At 37.5% G+C, this 21,315-nt stretch overlaps 1 protein-coding gene and 1 long non-coding RNA gene across 3 annotated transcripts; one reads left to right on the top strand and one right to left on the bottom strand.

Moving 5' to 3' along the window:
* Nucleotides 1–9,018: 9,018 nt before the first annotated feature.
* On the bottom strand, nucleotides 9,019–13,181 carry LOC309690637. Its single transcript, XR_014271769.1, has 2 exons — nucleotides 12,524–13,181; nucleotides 9,019–10,435 (listed from the first exon to the last, which is right to left on the bottom strand). It is a non-coding gene; the product is annotated as an uncharacterized lncRNA (long non-coding RNA).
* On the top strand, nucleotides 10,535–19,154 carry fastkd5 (FAST kinase domains 5). Of its 2 annotated transcripts, none has more exons than XM_082507816.1 (2): nucleotides 10,535–12,116; nucleotides 16,462–19,154. In XM_082507816.1, the coding sequence occupies exon 2, from the start codon at nucleotides 16,474–16,476 to the stop codon at nucleotides 18,892–18,894; it is 2,421 nt and encodes an 806-aa protein (XP_082363942.1). In that variant the 5' UTR covers nucleotides 10,535–12,116; nucleotides 16,462–16,473; the 3' UTR covers nucleotides 18,895–19,154. The 2 variants fall into 2 exon arrangements, with proteins under 2 accessions (XP_082363942.1, XP_082363941.1); XM_082507815.1 differs by lacking the exon at nucleotides 10,535–12,116 and adding an exon at nucleotides 15,664–15,965.
* The last annotated feature ends 2,161 nt before the right edge of the window (nucleotides 19,155–21,315 follow it).

The raw sequence follows: 21,315 nt of genomic DNA on the forward strand, positions 1-21,315 counted from the left end.
CACTTTGTGGATTGTGGAGTAAATGTAAACCAAAGGCTAGATCATGAAAAGATGAAACCCATGTTTGTGTGGTCAAAGAAAAGAATGTAACTCAGTGAGAGGAAAATAATAGAATTAAGACGTAAAACATCCATTAATTGACTTCCAGTTGTAGCTAAGATTGGGTATTATCAATATTTCTGGAAGTTTGTTGTTGACAGTAATTGAAATGAATGAGCCAGTTAGTAAACTAGCTAATTAAGGAAGCAAATCAATGCATCTGAGCAGACATCTACTGAGGAAGTCATGTACATCCTAATGAAAATTTCTTACAATATTGTGCTTGGTAGTGTTTTAAAGTGGGGTTTAAAGCAAAATGGTGGATATTATTGCCTATTAAGATCATTTTAGGTTAGGAGGCAGAAATAATCTTAACTTTACTATTACTTTGAGACTGCAAATGAAGCTGTTGTATAAAATAAAGGGTTCTAAAAAAGCATGGCATAGAAATAAAAATATCAGGTAACTTAAATCCTCACTTAGACAAACAAACAAATGACTGTGAATTTAAAAGCAGCACTGTAATATGAACTAAGTTATCAATATTTGTAATTTTAGGGCTCACTAATAGTATATTTTTTATTCCATTAATAATTGATTTTGTTACCACGGTAAAAAACAACCCTTTAAAATAAAGCAGAAGTATTCAATCATGCAATGCAGTGGCTTCTTGTACCTTTATGTGCCAATGTATTGCAAACTGATTTGGTTTCTTTGGTTTTTTGCTTTGTTACACTGAGACAATGTGAAAGCTCTCTGTCCACACTCCATTACCAAAATGACGCTGCTGTAGTTGTTCCAGCTCATTAATTCAAAGCCAGTTTAACCTATGCTGGGATGCTGGAGGCTAAGATACGGACTCTTTATTTGCAGAACTTCAGAAAAAAAAGAATTTTTTTTCAAATGTGAAAAAAAATATTGATATTAGTATTTGTGATTGTACACTAATGTGATGCTCATCTGTTGAATGGGCAGGTATTATTAGGGACGAAAATCCTCCTTAATAGTAACAACATGTTTTGTTTTTAATTTGAACTCAGCCACCCAAAACAGATTATTGTTGATGCACGGCTGGTTTAGATATGCCTGCAATCCACCCACTAATTCACCAATAGTACCTCCATACCTCTGTTTTTGTGTAATCCCACACACTCCTTTTTGATTTCCTCTGTTCTTTCATTACAATGAAATGCATGAGACAAATTCAATTATTTACAGTGATGCATCATTACAGGGTAGAGGTCTTTGTATAGCAATGTACTGCATTTTCATATGTTGTGCAAAGAGCACTGTGCCGCTAAGGCGAGACGCGATCAAGTTTTCTAAAATCGCAATTTCTGTGTAAATGAATTTTGATGGTTATCTCAGTAGTGATAAATCCTGTCAGAATTCAGTCTGGCAACATTGCCAGTTTCTTATTAAAACTGTCAAGAAGCTCTAAATCTCTTTCACACTCTTTGTAGAACATTAGCGAGAAGACTGGTTCTTACATCTAGGACAAAGGGCATGCCAATACCCTGGTTGTCCTCCTGCGCACCACAGGAGGTCTTTCATACCTAGTATAGATTCAGCACTGCCTTGCAGCAAATATGAAATGTAGTGGAGCAGGGAGCTTTTGCTGAAAGGAAATATTAGTTTATTTCTGACAAATGGAACATCTTTAGCAGTAGTCAGTGATGTGTGTCATCCTGAGTTAGCCCCAGCTGTCTCATTTGACATTGCCTGCAGGAGTACGAGTGTCAAGTGTGATTTTTGTACAAGCAGGGTCAAACAGTCAATTCTCCTGACTGAAGATGGTGACAGATAATTGCTTGCAGCTTTACTTTGTAAACTTTCAGACGATAGAAGTGAAATATTATGCAAATTCAGACTGAGTAATTAGGAGACGTAGTAATCTAATACTAGCTCAGAGGGGAATCACTCAGTGATGACAAATTATATGATTCATTGGCCACAGAGGAACTGTAAATGTATCTTTTCAGTGCAAGTGAAGTGGGAGGATTACTGGAAATGATCAAACCTGTCTTCAGCAATATGCATTTACATGTAGAAATCACATCAGTGACAGTTTTAGGTTACATTTAAATGTCTGTAAGTAAGTTACTGTTGTTTACACGATGAGATGAACCAGTGTACAGTTAGAAGTATACTGCATAATACCAAATATAGAAATTCACTTTTTTGATCACTTCTATAAAAGACTGGAAATAAACTAAAAACCCATTATCATTATACTAAAACTAATGCTAATAGAACTAATGCCAAACACTTTGTTCTTTATCCATGGTCCTGGCAAGAGTACAAGATGAAGTGTTGCCATTTCTCCTCCTGCTATCGACCACTTCTCATCCTCCTTGACATCACTTGTTAATTAATGAGACGCTGCTAAGAAGACAGAGGAAGAAAAAAAGCAATATGTCTTCTGAGCCGCCAAAAAAACAAAAAAAACAAAAACCCTAACAACAACCAAAAAACAAGACACTTCTTAGACCAAAAGGTTGTATTTCCTAGATATCTCTGTATCAAAGATTTTATATAGCATGCATAAACACAAAGGATGACAAATGTCAGTAGATAAGACATCGTGGCAAATCAACATGCAGAACACACAAGACTGGGGCATATGTGTCAAAGAGCTTTAAAGAACAAATGGTTGTGTACCTTAATCGAGATGCTGTGTTTCATGTTTTTGTTATACAAGATAGCAATGGGCTGAAATGACTTAACTGCGTCCTTTTAATATTCTTTGACTGAAAATAGATTTTAATAAATAAATAAAAACGTATGTCTCTAGGCACAGTTGTCTGAGCCACCAGGTGTTCTGCCTTTTATATCAGTGCTGTTGGCCAAAAGTAATGGTGTAGATTAGAACAAATAGTATGCTAAAATATTATAAATCCATGAGACACCCTGCACAAGGATGTGCAAGCCTAGTGTTATTTGTCTCTAAAAGATGAATATGCTTTTGGCTCATGCAGTAAACAGAAAACAGAACAGAAAATGTGATTTACTCCTGTGTAATCCTGTGCTAATAAATCTAATGTTTCAATCACAAATAAACATGTGACAGTGTTTTAGGTTGCTTCAATCTCATCAGTGGAATGGTGTAATAAATGTAAAACTGCATTTGCCATTAAACAATTTTGTTTTAATTAGAATTTTTACTTCAGAGTTCATAGAAGAAAAACTCTGAATGGATTTCTCTGTTAGCTTTCACTTGATGCACCATATGCCATTGAGAAACCTTCCAAAAACAATTGCTGTATTTTTTTGGGAAAACAGTCTGCTTCCTGTTTTGTGTCATACAATCATTCACCACATAAAACCCAGAGTTTTTACAAAATACTATAAAAATATTGAACCATACTGTCTAAATGTCACTGTAAGGGCTCCGATCTGTAACTGCTAAACCAGTACCGGTCTTCCTTTTCTTGCTCTCTTGTGGAAAATGAAATTTCAGGACTACTTATAATAACTACCTACAGTGTAGGAAAGTATTCACAGCACTTCACTTGTTCCATATTTTGTCATGTTATAGCCTTATTCCAAAATGGACTGAATTCATTTTTCAACCCAAAATTCTACACACTATATACTCCATAATGAAAAAGTGAAAAAGGTTTCCTTGCAAATTTATATATGTACATGTATGCATTTATGGATGATACGTTTACGGATGGTGGAGGCCACTGTGCTCATTGGAATCTTCATTCTACTACGGAAATTTTTATATACACCCCCAGATCTGTGCCTTGATAAAATACAGTCTCAGATATCTACAGACTATTTCCTGGACTTTGCTGATATGCACTGTCAACTATGGGACCTTATATAGACAGGTGTGTGCCTTTAAAAATCATGTCCAATCAAACGAAGTTACCACAAGTGGACTTAGTTATAGAAACATCTGACAGATGGTTAGTGGGAGCAAAATTTTGAGTGTCATGGCAAAGGCTGTGAATGCTTATGTAAATGTTTTGGGTTTTTTTTTATATATATATATTTTTTTTACTTTTAATAAATTTGCAAAAATATCAAGCAAACATTTTCACTTTGTCATTATGGGGGATTATGTGGAGAATTAAAAAAAAGTTAATCAATTTGGAATAAGTCTGTAACCTGACAAAATGTCGAACAAGTAAAGCTCTGTAAATACTTTTTGGATGCACTGTACGCAGCTTCAACCATCATGGAAGTATATCACTCTCATTCATCCTGCTAATACTAATGTGCAACCTTTAGCTAAATAAATACATAAGAATTAGAAAATACCAAACACATATTTGCTATAGGAATGCATAATGTTCTTAGTGAAGTCAAACAGTATTTGTATGTGGATATTTCCCACCAAACTCTGTGGTTCTCCTTAATTCAGTGGTCTTTTAGTGTTGCTTAGCTCAGTGTCTTAGGTTTACAACCCACAGTGTTACTGTTAAGTCTCACTGCTTTCATCAATCTCTTTCCAAACGCAGCAAGCAGTTGTTTAGAATCAAAAAAGCTCCAGCCTGCAAAAAACAAAACTGCTAATAGGCTTTGCAAACACAAAAATTTAAGTTTTCTACTAATAAATAACACTGAACATCAGACCATTTCTCCCTTTATGACCAAAACCGAAGCGTTCACTTTATTTGTTCTTTAGTTTAGTTCAGCCTCTTTAAATACATAATAATAAAATAATCCTGACAAGATAAAGCTCCCACACTGCGTTGGCACCATAAAAAGCATCTTTAAATTTCTTGATTTTCATTTGTATTCATAAACACATAAAAACATTACATCATTTGATGCAACTTCAGATTTTGTGTGTCCACGGAGATGTACATATGAAATACAGTAAAACCGCTGTCACTTCACTAATAACCCTGAAATTGCCTCTCACACTTCGGGGCCAGAAAACTGTGGAGCAGTTGATGCTTTAACATCTGCAGCACTGAAACCTCTGCCAGTTCATCTTACTGGCTGACCTACTGGAAATTAGTTGGGCAGATGAAAAAAGATTGGAGAGGCTTTCAAGCCAAAGGGAACTTTGACTCCCTAAGGACAGGAAATGAGAGACAGGTGACAGCAAGAGTGAGTGAAAATAGGTCAGAGATTGGTAGCATGAAAGCAGTTTGGTTAAAGACATTTTGTGTGCTTTAGCAATTCACCGAATAGCCACAGTTATGCTCTCTCTTGCACACACTGCATTCTGTGCCCTCTACTTTACACACAGCTTCCCATATTCATCCTTAAACCGCCCTGTATGTGTTCTTCAATTAAATAAAATCCATGTTTCAAATCATTTTCATTGCTCCAAATATTCATGATTGGTCATAAAAGGACAATTAAAGTAAAACATAATATCAACTTTATGTTAAAGGTTTTTATGATTATGTCTTTACTTTTAAACACAAAGCAATAGACCAAGCAGTGTCTGTAAAACACAATACTGTTGGACCCACATCTGTTTGTTTTCAGCGCTAAAATAACATATCTATAATATGGCCGTAAATAAGCTAAGATCGTTTCAGGTCTAAAAATAAACAGTACAGTATATCAAGCAAACTAGATATTGTTTTGCAATCTTAAAAAGACACTGAATTCAGTCGATGTCTCACTTCACAAGCCACATAGTCAGCAAGTGTTCCAGCACTAAAGATTGTGATCAAGCTGATTGAGAAAACTCCTCCTCAACCTGCTCAGAAAATTAATTGTTTTTCATGGCTGATTCAAAAGTGCATTAGCATAAATTGACAGCTGTGGTGTGCAATATGCATGCGTAAAATTGGAGTTCATACTCCGGTCGGGCATGATCCTTGAGATAGAGCCATAGTTAACAGGCAGAGGTCAGCTGAAGGAACAGACCCCGACTGGAGTGAATGTCAGCAGTGAACTGCAGCCTCAGCAGCATGGCTCACACTGGCTTTTTTGTGTCTGTTAGCAGAATTAAACAATCCCCGGAGACATAACATCAACACACACACACAGGGTCCCTTCTGAATATTCAATTAGCCCTATAGGTACTAAGAGGAGCCAGCTAGGTTTCTCTAAAATAATTCAGACTGATAACCATGAAAGCAGTACCTCTACAGACCTGTTCAGGTTAGGATTTAGACATAAATCACATTGGTATCTGCTAAATTGTGGCCTTCATGAGAGCCACACATGGCTCCGGGTTAGGAACTGCTATCAGGACAAGAGTTTGTGCTCAGGATAGTGAGCTGGGGGGTATTAAACACTGATAAAAAATAAAAATAAAAAAGAAGGGAAAAACCCACCTCCATGAAAAATGACTCATACTCAAGTGCTCACATTCTCTTTGTCTGTAATCCTTGACAAATTTACTACAAAAATTTCACCAGGGAACTAAAATAATTTAAGTGGGTACAAAAAGGCTCCCATCCCATTTTGACCCTCAAGGAAACATGGCATTTGGAATTTTTAATTATTATCATTATTATTTTTTGTCTTGTCTTCAATTTAATTTGGCATTCAAGCACAAGGAGGGCACAATGGAAGAGTGAATGAATGTCTTCCTGAGTATTGGGTTCTGTGTCATCTCTACTCATGCAGCGGACAGTGAGGGCAAGACCGTTCACAATAAAATGCAATAAACCTGGACTGAAAAATACCTCTTTAATGGGTTAAGGGGCTAGTAAAAAATTCTATCATTTCTTTCCATAAATGAGGCGATAGGGAAAAAAAGAGGGGCTGAACTCTGAATACAGATTAAGAAGGTCTACAAGATGAACAACGCAATCAAGCAAGAAGACAAAAAGCCTGGTATATCCAGGAGAGAGAGCTTTTGTACTGCGGGGATTAGGTGCAAACTGCAAAGCGATATGTTAATTTCCAATTGCTTTATTTCACAAACAGCAGGTATTCACTCATTTCCCATTCTAATAGTAACAACATTTGATAACTTGAATGCCATCCTCGAATAATCAAATCATGCTATTGCCATACTATAACTATGTCATACTATATTAAAATCACATTTGCATTTGTAGAAATAAGGAAACTTCCTTTCCAGGCACAATGCAAATTAGCAAAAGTCCTTTGGAATCATAGTTTTACAATGAAGTTAAAAACACTGTTATTAATGCTTACCAAAGAAAACCACAGAGCCATTTTTCATCCAAGATAGTTTCTGACAAGTTGTGCAAATGTCAAAGTTATAAAACGAGTGATAGCATTCAAAAGAAGAGTCAAAACCCACCAAGGTCATGGGATTCATCCTCTGGAAACGGCTACTGTCAAAATGTATTAACATCTAGTAATTTTTAGGCTAGATATTTTGGTCTATACGAGGAACAAGCCAACATGCTTGTATGACAAAAAGAAAAAAAAATAGTTATACGACTTTATTGTGAGTACTCTTTCTGGTGTTTTATTTTAATTTCCATAGCTATAGTTGGATCTCAAAGTCTGGACAAAAACTTAAATGCACTGGTTGCTTTTTACCCAACAGTCCACAGTCACACAGCATTCTGTGTCTAATAAAGGTATAGGACTTTCTCGACATCAACTTAAATAGAGGTTGCTAGAGCAATCTGCACGGACTGACAAGCAGAAATGCATCTTTGAGTTCATGTCCTCTCTGGATGCTTCCCATTTATCTTGTCTGTCAAGTAGAGAGGACATGATAATGAAAGATGAACACTCCAGTGAATGGCTCCCTCTGCCAGCCTACCATACAATGCCAAATAATGGAAACTCTGCTCAATGACCAGAAGTCTGCTAGATCTTGGAACCCTAGGACAAGTGGAGCGCTCACTCAGTTGATATCAGTTAACACAGTACTTATTTATAGCAATGGGGTTTAGGTAAAAGAAAACGTTGCAGAACAAGACACCAAAAAAAATAAATAAAACCCAATATTGTCTTAATTTTGTGAAAACTAAGAACATTAAGGGGCGCATGCTTCTTCAGATTTGGAGTCATTAATTTGCATGTCTCCAGTTTAAATGTGTTACATTTGTACAGTACAGGGCCACTTACACTGACCAGCAAACACTTAAATGCACAGCTACCTCCCTCTGCTGGAGGATGGTAAAACTGCAAACTCTACTTTAACTCCCCAAATAATAAAAATCCAACAAATATCAAAACACTATGACAGCAGACACCACTTCCATGTTAAGACTCAGCAAAACGAGGAAGATTATTTAAAAGTTGTAAAGTTTGTCTCTTAAGTGTCCAATTTTTATTAAAGAGGTTACTGGTTTCACCTAGTTTTCCATTTAATAAGGTAGATACAACTACGTACTCTGGATTTGCATGAACCCTTAAACGCCTGAACCATGAAGTAATTGCCAGAATTGCATTTTTTCTTTTTATTGAGAAACTTTAGGGTTTGTGGAAACTTCTGGCAATTATAAGTATACATACTTTTGCTGCATGGCATGTTCGCGCAATTACTCAAGACTGTTTAAAAAAAAAAATAAAAATTATATAATTTTTTTTTTAAATTTTTTTTTTTAACTTAAGAATCTCAAGAACGCAAGCGTGATAAGCATGTCATTACAGGGCTGACTTGTTTTACTTCATATAAAACAGATTGCATAACGACCACAAATCAGTGGGCAAAAGACAAATATTAAGTTCCAGTTTTGGGAAGTTTGTAAGGCAATGCAATTTTACATCTATTTACATATTTGTCCAAACAAGTAGACATCTAAAACTACTTTGTGTGTACCCCTCTGTATGCATGGTAAGTGTACATATAGACAAACTTGCTCCATGCTTTTGCAAGCATGTCTGGAGTTAATGCAGCTGCTCCTGTTATACAACCTACTGGCAACTGCGTGAAACACATGAAACCCCTTTTTCCTGACAGTGTGTGTAGCGATCATCACCGGAGGACCCTTGTGGGATTAAATCACTTTGAAATTGGTACACCCTGCAGTTAAGACGTGCCATGAAGCAAAAACTCATTTTGAAGGCAAGTTTTCAAACTAACAATGAATTACATATTTGAAGAAAAACTTGAACAAAGGAGTCATTTAAGTATTTATTCATAAAGTATTGTATTTACATTGCATACAGTAAATATTTCCTTAGATATATGACAAGGTGCTCTAAGCAAGAAATTTCCTCAACTCTCAAGTGACCTACATTTAAAAGCTTGTTAGGAATAGGTGCGCATAAAAAAACAAAACAAAAAAAACAGATTATAATCAAATTCAGATTTTAAGAAAGTATCCTGGGAGAACTTGCAGAACAATTCCCAGTGTCCTCAACAGGCCGGGACAAGTGCAATACCACACAAGCACAGAGCATTGCCACCTCTCCCAACCTGCACAGAAAGGGATCACTTCTGATAGATTATTTTCAGTTCTATGATCAGTTTTGCATGGATTTGCACAGCAGTACATTTAAAAGCTGAAAGCAAACCAGCAAAACTAACCAGAGACCCACGTGCATAAGCTACCCCTGCAGTTTTCCCAAGACGACGTAGTCTAGGAGTACTTGAAGTGCTCACATTGCAGTAGAATTTAAACAGTAATAAGACTACCTGCACTATAAGCACTTTAATACTACTGAAACCTTGTCTTTACATTATTGACAGAGGTGCACTGGAAACCAGACTGTGACTGTTCTTTCATAGACGATGCGCAAAGAGGATTTGGATGGAAACGCAGGCCACCGTCAGTTTTGCATAGATTTGCACAACTTATTTCTTCTTGCAGCGCAACTACGCAAAACTAACGGAGGACAGCCACAATTAAGATTAAGAGTGTCCATGCAAATATACTTCAAAAAACCCAAACTCTCACTCTCACATGTATGCATACAGAGATACATGGCAGATGAGAGTCCCAGCCCCTTATGCCAGAAGGAGCACTTAGGGCAGTAGGTGCTAGTCTACTTCACTATCTGCACTAGATGCACCTTAGCATAAGTACTAGTAGTAGTCACATTTTGCCAGGTAACAATTTTTTAAGACTCCTCTCCTCATACATAAAGTCAAATAAAAATACAAAAACAAATCAGCAGCTGCTCCAATTCTGTGCACTTTTCCACAGTGACAGGATATACAACATCTAACAACCATTTAGCATGTTTGCTTCTTACACAGCTGCTTTGCTCCAGAACATCAGGGGGCTGAGCCTCACAGCAAGACGACAAGGTCTTGCCAGATGTCTATTTACAAGTGTATGTGGATTCAGTCTACTTAGGACTTGCAACATAAAGGCTGTGTTTATGAACAAGTCAGCTTCCTTCAGTTAATATTATCAGAAGAGTGCTGAAAGTGCCTTCACTGCAGTAGAATTGAACAAAACTACCTGCACTGTAAGCACTTTGGCACTACAGTGACTGTAAACTGCTCGTGTGACGTTCTCCTCACAGACTGCATTACTGTGCCTTTAAAGCCACAGTGACGACTGCCCAGGAGACAGATGTGAATGGGGTTCTGTAGGGATAAATAAGATGTAGCATTAACAGTAGGAATAACAAAAAAGATACACAAAGACATTGTACAAGAAAGTTTATACCCAACTCAAGCCTAACATTTATCAGTTTGTGGTTTACCAAATGTTAGAGGTTAGCTGCAGTTTGACAAGTTTTGACGTAGGTAATTTTCTCTAATAAAAATTCAAAAGATCAAACTCAGTATACAGTAACGATCTCATACATCTGCAGAGTCTTGACAAAGTTGAACGGGCAAAGAGTACTGTGATTAGTGTGGTGTATGAACTCACTCAGAAAAGACCATTTCCCTCCCAACTAGAATGGTCCTTGTAAGGATAAACTTAATGACGATTTTTAGTGGTCAAGATATTATAAACCCTTTTAGGCATCAAGTTTTTTTAAGTTGCTGGAGAAATCATTAATTTAATTACACAAATACATGCACATTTATTGAGTGCTTAAATTGTCCTTGCAAATCCTGGACAATTATTTGCCATCTCTGCACATATTTTGAGGTTCCATGAAAGACTTTCCCCCTCTGTATGCACACCCCACTCACTTTCAATCGTTGCATTCATATAACGTTCAGGACATTCTGCAAAAACTGTTATTCAAGAGTAGCTATACACCATGCGTCCGTTTACAACCCCCCCAAACCCAAAACTCTGTTCCAATTAATCTCAAGCAGCCAAGCTTCCCGCATGGCAATCGAGATGATAGCGTCAGAGACGCCAATAACCTCGAACACCTTAAAGCTAAATGATAAACCAGGAGTCTGAACCGGGACTGTTCATGGATACCAACACTTGTACTCCAGCCACATTTCTGTACCCCTCCCCCACCCGCTAACATGGCGCCCAGGAGTCCACAGTTTAAAAAAAAAAAAAAAAAAAAAAAACCCTAATAGCCACTGCAAGAACAGCACATGGGACTACATCGACGATGTTACAGTGTCCGTGCACACACACGCAGCTAAAACTGGCCGCACGTGAGGCGTTCGCTTATAATGACTAGTCTGGACCACGCGTGAGACCGCAACTGCTCCAAACTTAAAACGCAGAATCCACCACACAAGCTAGTAGTTACGCGAGGGCTCCATCAAAACAGTCTGCTGTAAGCATGCGCTAGCCAAACAGGCTAACGCGTGCAGCTTGCTACAGTGTGTTTAGTTGTTTAGATAATTATCCAATTAAAGTTTGTTCACCTATCAGTATTCCTTAAAGACAACACTTAATCCAATACCCTAGTAATCTCATGAAGTATGCTGGTAATGTTTGGATATTAGCTTCCACTCGCCATCCACTTCTAAGCATTGTATTGCCCCTTGTCTTAGCCAACTTAGTTGTTTCAGTATGGCTAACTCACACATGCTAATTAGAGATCAGTACACGTGCTCCCAGGTGCTTGTAAACGCCGACAGCGGCATTTGAATAAACATAAGAGAGCCCGCGCAGCTAGTGACAATTATGTTATTATTATAAAATGACAATGTTTTTGTTGGCATATTAGCGTTAGCCGCTAACTCGGCAGCTCGCGGGATAGCAAAGGCGCGCGGCCTGCTAGAACCCCATGTGCTGCTGCTGCTGCTTTGTTCTGGAGGCACTTTTAAATGTACACCACTGCAACCCGAAATGACTGAAAACTTAAAAATTCTACAAACAGACGGCTGACAGCGCGGGCACGTGAGTCTACAACTTGGGGCTTTTGCCAAAATTTGTAGCGGTTATTTAATTTTATCGTTTTACGAGTGTGGACCACTTCCGAGGTACCGACAAGAGGTGCAACAGCAGCGGCAACACATGCTTTTCAAATCTCCCTCATTCTCCTGCCATGGAGGAGAGGTTGCCATGCGCTCCTACAACATTTGTTTTTAAAAATGCGGAAACTTGACCATTAAAACGCTTTCTTCTCCCCTCCTCGCATATACGTTAGAGCGCACACACGTACCGAAGTCAACCCAGCGAATTTCACTTTCCCGACGTTTACCGCATCTCCCAAAAAAAGGCTAACAACAGGTTTCTTGCCAACAACACGCGCCTTATAAGACACTAAAAAAATCCACCATCTTCACTCACTTGTTCAGACTTACCGTTTACCCAGTTTCTTGGACATCTGCAAAATTTAAAAAAAAGAACACAGACTTCACAGATTAAACATCGGCTAAGACGTGTAACCCCCTCCAAAAAGTGCACAACCATGTGCTACTATTATGATTTGCTAGGATTTTGGGAATCGTAGTAAGATTGCGAAAGTGGCGCGAGTAGACTCTCCTTTTAACCATGTGGTGAATGAAGGGCGGTTCCCAGCCAGCGTAGCGGAGCCTCAACTCCTTCATTAGCATAAATCCTCTACTTCCTCTCCAAGTGGGACTCTGAAGTTTCCTCACTTAATTCATATATTGTAGCTATACATACAAAGGTGGTCACATAGATAAGCCGTTTCAATAGGGGAAAATATATCAAATTGCCTCCCATTATAATCACTGGACGGGACGCCTTAAGGCTCTCTAAGTTGATTTTGGTGATGTTTACACGTGGAATAAAAATGTTTTATGAAATTTAATACATTCTTAAAATAATTCGATCTAACGAAAAATAAATGTTTTCTATTTGTTTAAACTGGATGATAGTATACGTCTGTGTGCTAAATCTGTTTACTACATAAAACGTATTATTTGGGGAATTTTCTGGGATGGCTTTTCAGATTTGTAGCTGACCAGAATTTGACGCAGTGTAACCAAAACAGAACCTTAGAAATTAAACGAATAATAATGATGATACAATTTTTCGACTTTCTATGTTTTAGTTTTTTTTGTTTTGTTTTTTATTTGCCATTATTTACAATATTAGATAAATTAAAAAAATATTATAATAGATTTTTATCTTTAGTTTAATGAAAGACTATACCACCATGCTTCTGTATACAATTGAACTGTAACATTTAGTAACATAAAAATATTCACTAATGTCAGCAACAAGTTTTACAAAGGGAATTCAAAGGCCACCTACATGGCTCAGTGTCTTTTGCTGGGGCTATACCTTCTCAAAGGACATAAGAAGTGTTCCCAGCAGAAATGAGAGAATTGTCTTGCACATAGGTCAGTGTAGTTCACCTCTAACCCCTGGATTCATTCATGTGTGAAGTCACACAATGGAGGCACAGATTTTGAAGTTGCCTTTTCTGCTCAAACAGAAGAGAAATGCAAATGTTAATTTCAGTGACAGAAAGCATTGCATTGAAAACATATGAACGATTATGATGTTGCACTTTAATGAAAAAAACAACAACAAATAAAATAGATACAATAACTATTTCAAAGAAGTCTCACTTCAACTGTTATTTCTGTGACATATTTAACATTTCCTAAAATTCACTTTGAGGATTCAAAAAACAAACAAGCAAACAAAAACATGGGGGTGGCAACATTACAAATCAATCTTTTATTTTGCTAACAGTGTTTTTTTGCAGGCATAGAATGGATACAGCATATAGTGGAAATCTTCAAAAACTAACAACAGCAACAACTGTTGTTTAAAGTCGAGGTGTTTGAAGAGAATATGTAGAATCTCATGTGGTAAAAATGTGACAGTGAGCTTGCCTAAGTGTGATAAAACTAAACTAAAACACTTAGAATTTACTCACCACAATTTTATAATTAAACTGAATCTTAGACAGTTTTAGTGTTAGGAACGAATCTTTCACAGAAACAAGTTGTGTTGCATTTAAGAGAAAGAAAAACATCAAAACCAGATATTTTTCTATTCAACCAACTTTTATGTTTTTGTTTTTTTTTAAATCAAATTGATTAGATTGGTCATTTTCATTATCTGTAAAACGCAAACAATTCAAGTTAACTGAACATGAATTGTTTGCTGTTTTAAAATAAATTAACAAATTTATTAATAAAAGAATAAAAATTTGAAACAACAGTAAGGAGGAGCAAGACAGGATCTATAGAGTGAAAAAACTTAAAGACTTCAAATGGCAGCAAGTGTCTGGGCCCTTACATATCTTCTGATATACAACTTGTTTTAGACTTGGGCAGTACATTTTGGAATTAAGAAATTATTATGTGTAGAAATATTAGAATAAACACACTTGAATAAAATATGGAACATCTAAACAGGGCAATAATAATTAACGTGGGTCATACCTAAATGAACAGAAAGGGAAAAAGAAAAGAAAAAAATTGATAGATTTTAAAAATAAAACATGTTTTACAGTATAACCTAGTTTGATAGCTCAGCTTCTCACACAACAAATACGAAAAAGAGTTACCCCTTTTTTCTTAATATTTTGCTTCCAATGAATTAAATGCCAGGTTTTCTGAAGATATGCTAAAATTTTTCTTTGAACATTGGATGTTTTTATTCATTTTCAGTTCCGTCCTGAATCGTTCCAACATAAAAAAAAAGTTACCAAACTCTAAGGCTGAAGCAGTTTTGTATCTACAAAAAACAGACAACTTAGCAAAGAACTTTTAAATTGTTTTTCTGCATCTTCTTTACTAGAAGCCTGTCAAAAAACACAGAATGTGTTCCCATTTTTTTTGTTGAATTATAAATATGAAAAAAATCTATAAATAATATCTGCCATATAAAAACATAAAATATAAAATAGTATTTTTGCACTAACAAGTTGACTCCCAAAGAGCTTGGAACACAAAAGAAGAAGTGGCAGGCCTTAAAAATGTTAGAGCAGATGAACAGTACATGAAAGTTATGTAATTAACAAATAAGAAAAAAAAAATAGTCCAAGTTATGCTGACGCATAAAGTTAGTCTTACCAAATACTGACTTTCAAGCTCTTTCCCATTTCCTAGCAACGAATTAAAAAACAAGGTAGCTCAAGACCTTTGCACAGTACTGTAACCATTGAATCAACATAAAATATAAAAGTAATTATCACAAAAATTGTTGTATATCTATATTGTTTCTTAGTTCCAGAATCACATTTATTTATGTACTACTGGGTACTGATGTAAAATAAGATTTAAACATGAATGGTTTTTATGGTATGCGAACATCTTAGGTCAGGTAGGGTGTTTCTTTGTTTTAATCAAATGTAATAATTATTATTAATTAGTTTCAGTTAACACAACTTGTGTTATTGCTGATGTGTTCTCATTGCGGCTCGTTGAATGAGTAGTTTTGAACCTACCCAGCTGCCATAGGTCACACGCTGCTCTCCACGGAAGTTAGATCAACCTGCCATAATAATATCATACAGTCAGACACGATACTTTTACAGGCAATTATTATTAAATCTAAGGATTAAATTAAAATGCGGCGTGCTAATACAGTGCTCTATATTTCAAATTGATGTATTAATTTGTTTTAGAATATGTATGCGTATAACAATGTAGCTGATAATGTAAAGTTTATTTTATTTTGAAAATCAAATTCACGAGTTCCGGTGGGGTTGCCGTAGGTCTGTCAGAAGAGTCGTTCTAACAGACTAATGCTGTGTGTTCCTGCCATGATTTCTTGAGGTTTCTCACCGTTGCACGTGTTGCTTTTGGATCGTAAAAGGTCAGTTCAACGATCTGGTTAAAATACATACAGATTTGTGCACTTTTAGTTTAGTGTAGTTTAAATTAGCATCGTGTTTCCTGCTGTCTCATTCTAAAACGTGTCCGACCTCTGTTGGTTTACAGATGGACAGACTACTTTAACATGTAAATCTCTAAATAATTTAGGTTTATCGTTTAGTTTAAACTGTAATTTTAAGAGAGAAATATCATGTATTGTAGTCAGTCTCGGAAAGAGCTACAAAGTGCATTATTATAGCCACCATAACAAAAAAATAGTGTATGTCACGATTGACAAGCAGCTTTATGTTTGTGTCTAAAGTTTCAACCTTTAAAAACTAACAAGGAAGTTCATCTGTATGAATCTGTATCTTTTTAATTGTGGTTTTAATACAAACAATGTATAATTTATTCATTTGTAAGATATGTTTTTGCTTGGCACATTACTTGACTTGGCACATGACTTTTGTTTTGCTGTATTTTGCTATGTTTTCTAGTGTGGTACACCCATGGCTACCTGTGTGGTGTGTCGCTGGATGCCCAGGCTACGCCACCTCCCAGGCCTGAGAAAAGGCTTTGCCAGGGCTCAGCATGCGTATATCAAACCAGAGGATGAAGCTGATGATCTGGAGGAAAAGAGAATCTTGTCGCAGCACAATGAAGTATGTTTAGAAGGTTACAGGCTCCGTTACAGCCCTTCTTCATATCATCACTCTGCATTGAACTCTGCAGCCTCCCATAGCCAAACAGACAACGATGAAGATGAGCAGTGTCTACCCACTCTCGCACCTTCTTTCTGGCAACGGAGCAATCGCTACAGTGTGAGTTGCTCACGACACCTCTCCAGCTCAAAGAACACTCTTCTGGACTTGGCTTTCAATAAAAGCTCTGAACCGGAGATCCCCTCAGCGTCCTCTTACCAGAGAAAGCCTGTACTACCAGATGTTAAAGTAGAGACGCGTGCCTTCCACAAATGCAGACCAGAGTATGCCTCAATGAGCCTAGACCTTAACCAAAGACCTCACCCACTCAAATGGGAGGAGGCAATGCAGCTGCTCCAAAAAGTGGCTGTTTTAAAGGGCAGCATGAAAGCATCTGATGTGTCTCAGTTTCTTATGGAGCTCAGTCGATTGCACCCAGACAAGATGCCGTTAGTGAGGAGTGACCAGCGCTTCATCATGCTCCTCCGATATTCCGTGGAACACCTTCGCTACTTTACTCAACTTCAGCTGCTGGAGGTGCTGCAGTCGTTTGTGTGGCTGGGCATGCCCTCTGCCCACACTGTACTCGAACTGTACGAGACTGAGCTGAGTCGCCGGTCCAGTCAGATGACTTTGCATCAGTTGATTTTAGCTGCTGATTTGTGGCGCTGTATAGGGAAGCAGGCACCTCAGTTCCTACTGCACCTCTATGACTCTGTTCGTCTGCATCTGGGACAATTGGGCGTGCCCGAGCTGGTCCAACTGTTGTATATATTGGGAGAGGGTAGGCAGTGTCCAAAAGACTTGATCCGTCCTCTGGAGCAGCTTCTCATGCATCATTTGCTACAATTGCGACCTGAGGAGGTTGGTGTTATATGCTTAGGACTCTTTAAATCCCAAACTTCAATATCTGAGAGTGCAGTGACTCGCATTGTCGATAAGGCACTCTCTTTTGTGAAGGAGATGAGCGACTTTGCCATGGTGAATGTGTTGAAGTACTTGCGTTTCAGTTATTTATATCACAGGGCATGGCTGGAGGCCATGGCAGAGGAAGTTCCTAAGCGTGCCCACAGAATGGGTGTCAAGGGGCTAATGCACGTGGCACTGACCTGTTCTGCTCTTCATTACAGTAATGACAGTATCCTTACTGCTGTCGCTGACAGAGTACCCTTGCTAGTGCCACACTGCAGAAGTAAAGACTCATGCAAACTCTTGTGGGCTTATGGCACATTAGGGTTTCTCCCATCACGGAGTCCAAGCTTCTATCCAAGTCTTACAGAATCCCTGAGGCAAAGGAAAGCTGAATTTCAACGATACCCAGAGCATCTGCTCACTGGTCTTTTAGGCTTGGCCTTTGTCTCACAGTTCCCAGAGGACCTAATTGCATTAGCCTTGAGCCCTGATTTTATCAACTTAGCACTGAAATGCACACAGCTTGAGCTGAAGAAGGATTTGTTCACTTTAGATGGAGTTGTAGCTTTGGAGTTGCCTCAGTGGACTGGCCCTCGACTGAGCAATGAACTTCGAGATGAGGTTACAGAAATGCTGTGGACGTTTGCTCAGTCAGATGTGTGCCAGAAACCTGAGGTTCAGGAGGCAGAATCTGCTCTGAAAGATCTGCTTGGTGGAGAGGAGTTTGTATGTAAAAGAATGATCCTTCCCCATACTCGCTCCATTGACCTGGAAGTGCACCTCAACTCCACTGGGCAGCCTGTACCTGTGAACCAAGCATCTCTAGAACAAAGCCCATCCACATTTCCTTCTAATCAGGGTTGGGGGAAATTAAATGTAGGAGTTACAATAACTGATGAACTTTTAGCACAGTTGATAAATAAAAACAACAACACAAAAGCGCCTTTGGCTCAATCACCTAAAGTGAAGACTACATCTCTTCAAAGATTACGGCCCGATGAAAGTGGGAGACTCTTTGACACAGTGCTAGACTTGACCACTGATATTATAGAAACTCTGACCAAACCCAGTCACCTTGGGTCTTCTCGCAAGGACTCCAATGAGATAGTCAAAATTGCCGTACAGGTCTCGAACAGGAACCACTTCTGCTCCCAGTCACAGCAGCTCCTGGGACTTCATGCCATGAAGAGAAGGCAGTTAAAGATAGCAGGCTATAGGGTTGTAGAGCTTAGTTATCAAGAGTGGTTTCCATTGCTGAGGAAAAGCAGAGCCGAGAAGCTGGCATATCTGCACTGCAAACTCTACGACAATCTATAATGATTCTCAGACCTGTAAGAGACACAGTGAAGTGGAGAAAATGTGGAGTCCGTTGCAAACTATATAACCATCAGGCTTCTGGAAAATCTTTACAGTGTGCAAAATATCTGCACATTGCAGAATAAAAGATGTTTTTTTGTTGAGATTTTTGTAAAAATATATTTTTACATTTACATTTCAAGACTGTAAAAACTTGACATGAAAACTAAAGCATCAGCTTTTCAATGCCTGGCTGTAGTATAAAATACATTTAACATTTGTATGTTCTTGTGTGTTTACTTAAATGTTAAGCTTTTCCTGATTCAAATCAATGATGATAGTCTTTTCAGAGGTCAGTTCTTCTGTCTCAAGTATGAACCTGCCCAGTTTGCACACTAAATATGTCACTGTGAATACAGAATTAAAGGCAATGCTTGTTTAGGAATCTGTATTACGACACCTGGAAAGCCAAAACTTGTTATATAACTTAATAAAGACAGGATTAAAATGGCATGCCACAACCTTTTAGCAAATGAAAACCAAAAATAACAGCATTTTATGTCTAACATGTTTTTTCAAATTCAAACATGGATCTGGGTCTTCTTACATTTCCTTAGCAAAGCTGTTCTGCTCATGCAAGCAGCTTGTTTATTCAAGACCATTGTGACAGTGAATTAAAAAGTGTTCAAGGATTCAAGGGTTTTTATTGTCATTTCAACACATCTGTTCACATGAGGTCAAACAGAATTTTAGGTCCCATTTAAAGCCAACAAGAATAAATACACAACAGGAGAAATACATACAAAAACAAATGCTAGAAACATTTACAGTGTAAATTAAGTGGAAACAAAAACATGACAGTAGGAAATTCAGCTATGATTCATTCATCATGTGGGCGATGTAATTATCTTTTGCATCTTTGGTGAGTTTTTTTTAAAGAACGCCTCATGTTGGATATCATTTTCTATAATGTTGTAGTTCAACTTAAAAAAAAAACAACAACTTTAAAGTAAAATTTAAACAAAGTTCAAAAGATTAACAAGACAAACTGGCATCATTAAATGATGATGGACCTAAACTGTCAATAAAATACACTTTACTTTTTGAAAGTGAGTGAAAACCTTGAATGAAATTAACCTGTATGGATAGAACATTAAGTACAGTTATGTAAAAGATGAGTAAGTCAAAATGTATAGCCTTTAGCTGCTCAGCAATTGCTTAAATAACTATGAAATCAACTATATTCACTTGCTTTTAAGCCACGATTTGTGCAACCACCTTCCTGATTGGCTTAAAAACGACATTTTAGAGTAGTAGGATACACCATTCTTAAGCATTTGCCCATTAATATGAAGAATTAATGTAAATCTGGCACTGCTTAGAATTTTCAGCCAGTGTTACCTAATAAATAAGTTTGAGTCTACAAGTCATAAACTAGTCACATAGCCACTAAACCTGGGAAATTATTCCTAATAGAACTCATGTTCTCAAATTCAGCTACTTTTGACTCCTCCGAGCTATCCTAAAATGGTTTTGCTCCGCAGGTCATGTTTGTTATTATGTTTTTTTTAAGGATAAAAGAAATTGTTAGAACTATTTTCTGTGACACCTTTTCTTGCCTTGTAGCTGTAAACACAAAGTGGTGTAGCAGTAGTACAGAGTTGCTTGCGGAACAGATTTTTTTATTGCAGAGTTTTTACATTCCTGTTTTCTTTGCTTGTAACCAGTGGCGTCGTTAGGCCTATTTTAGGGGTGCTGAAGCCTCCCTAAAATATTCTTAAGCCCCCCTAAATAATTTGGTGGGGTTTTTTTTTTTGTTTTTTTTTAACTTATTCGATTTTTTTTTTTTTACAGAACTTGCAGACAAATTCAATATAAAGATGCAGGAATATGAGTTTAAAGAAATAATAATATAAACCTGTCGCTATTCACACAAATATGATCATAACTCGGTTGGTCCCTTTCGCTTTACATTGTTAAGGTAGCGTCAGTGCTTCGTTATCCAATCCCTTCCAGTTGTTCACAGGGGACATCCACATGACTGAAAATCCAGTCCTCGTTTTCACTGCTACTTTACACTCCGCTCGTATACACCTGCAGAAACACTAGCGTGCATGTGGCAAACGGCAAGAAATCATGGATATACGCAAGTTTTTCAAGAAAGTAAGTCTTCATCACTGGCTGGTAGTAACAATTAGTTAGCTCCAGCTAACAGCAGAGAATCCCATGTAAATAATGAACCAGGTGCTCCCCATTTTGTAAATAAAAACCTGGCTAGCGCACTAAGTTAAATTGTTAGCATAATGTTAATTTCTGTCACTCGTTTTAGCTCTGAAAAATCCAGCTGAGCTCATTCAGGTATGGTTATCATCAGTGGAAATAATAATAATCACTCCATCCCCATTAACCTGTAGGAGTCAGGGCAGAGGAGCACAGAGAGGC

The sequence above is a fragment of the Aulonocara stuartgranti genome (assembly GCF_965226115.1).
Source record: "Aulonocara stuartgranti genome assembly, chromosome: 16".
Lineage (NCBI taxonomy): Eukaryota > Metazoa > Chordata > Actinopteri > Cichliformes > Cichlidae > Aulonocara > Aulonocara stuartgranti.

Excerpts from the sequence above, each read along its gene's own strand:
- fastkd5 (XM_082507816.1), top strand. The coding sequence starts at position 16,474 with ATGGCTACCTGTGTGGTGTGTCGCTGGATGCCCAGGCTACGCCACCTC.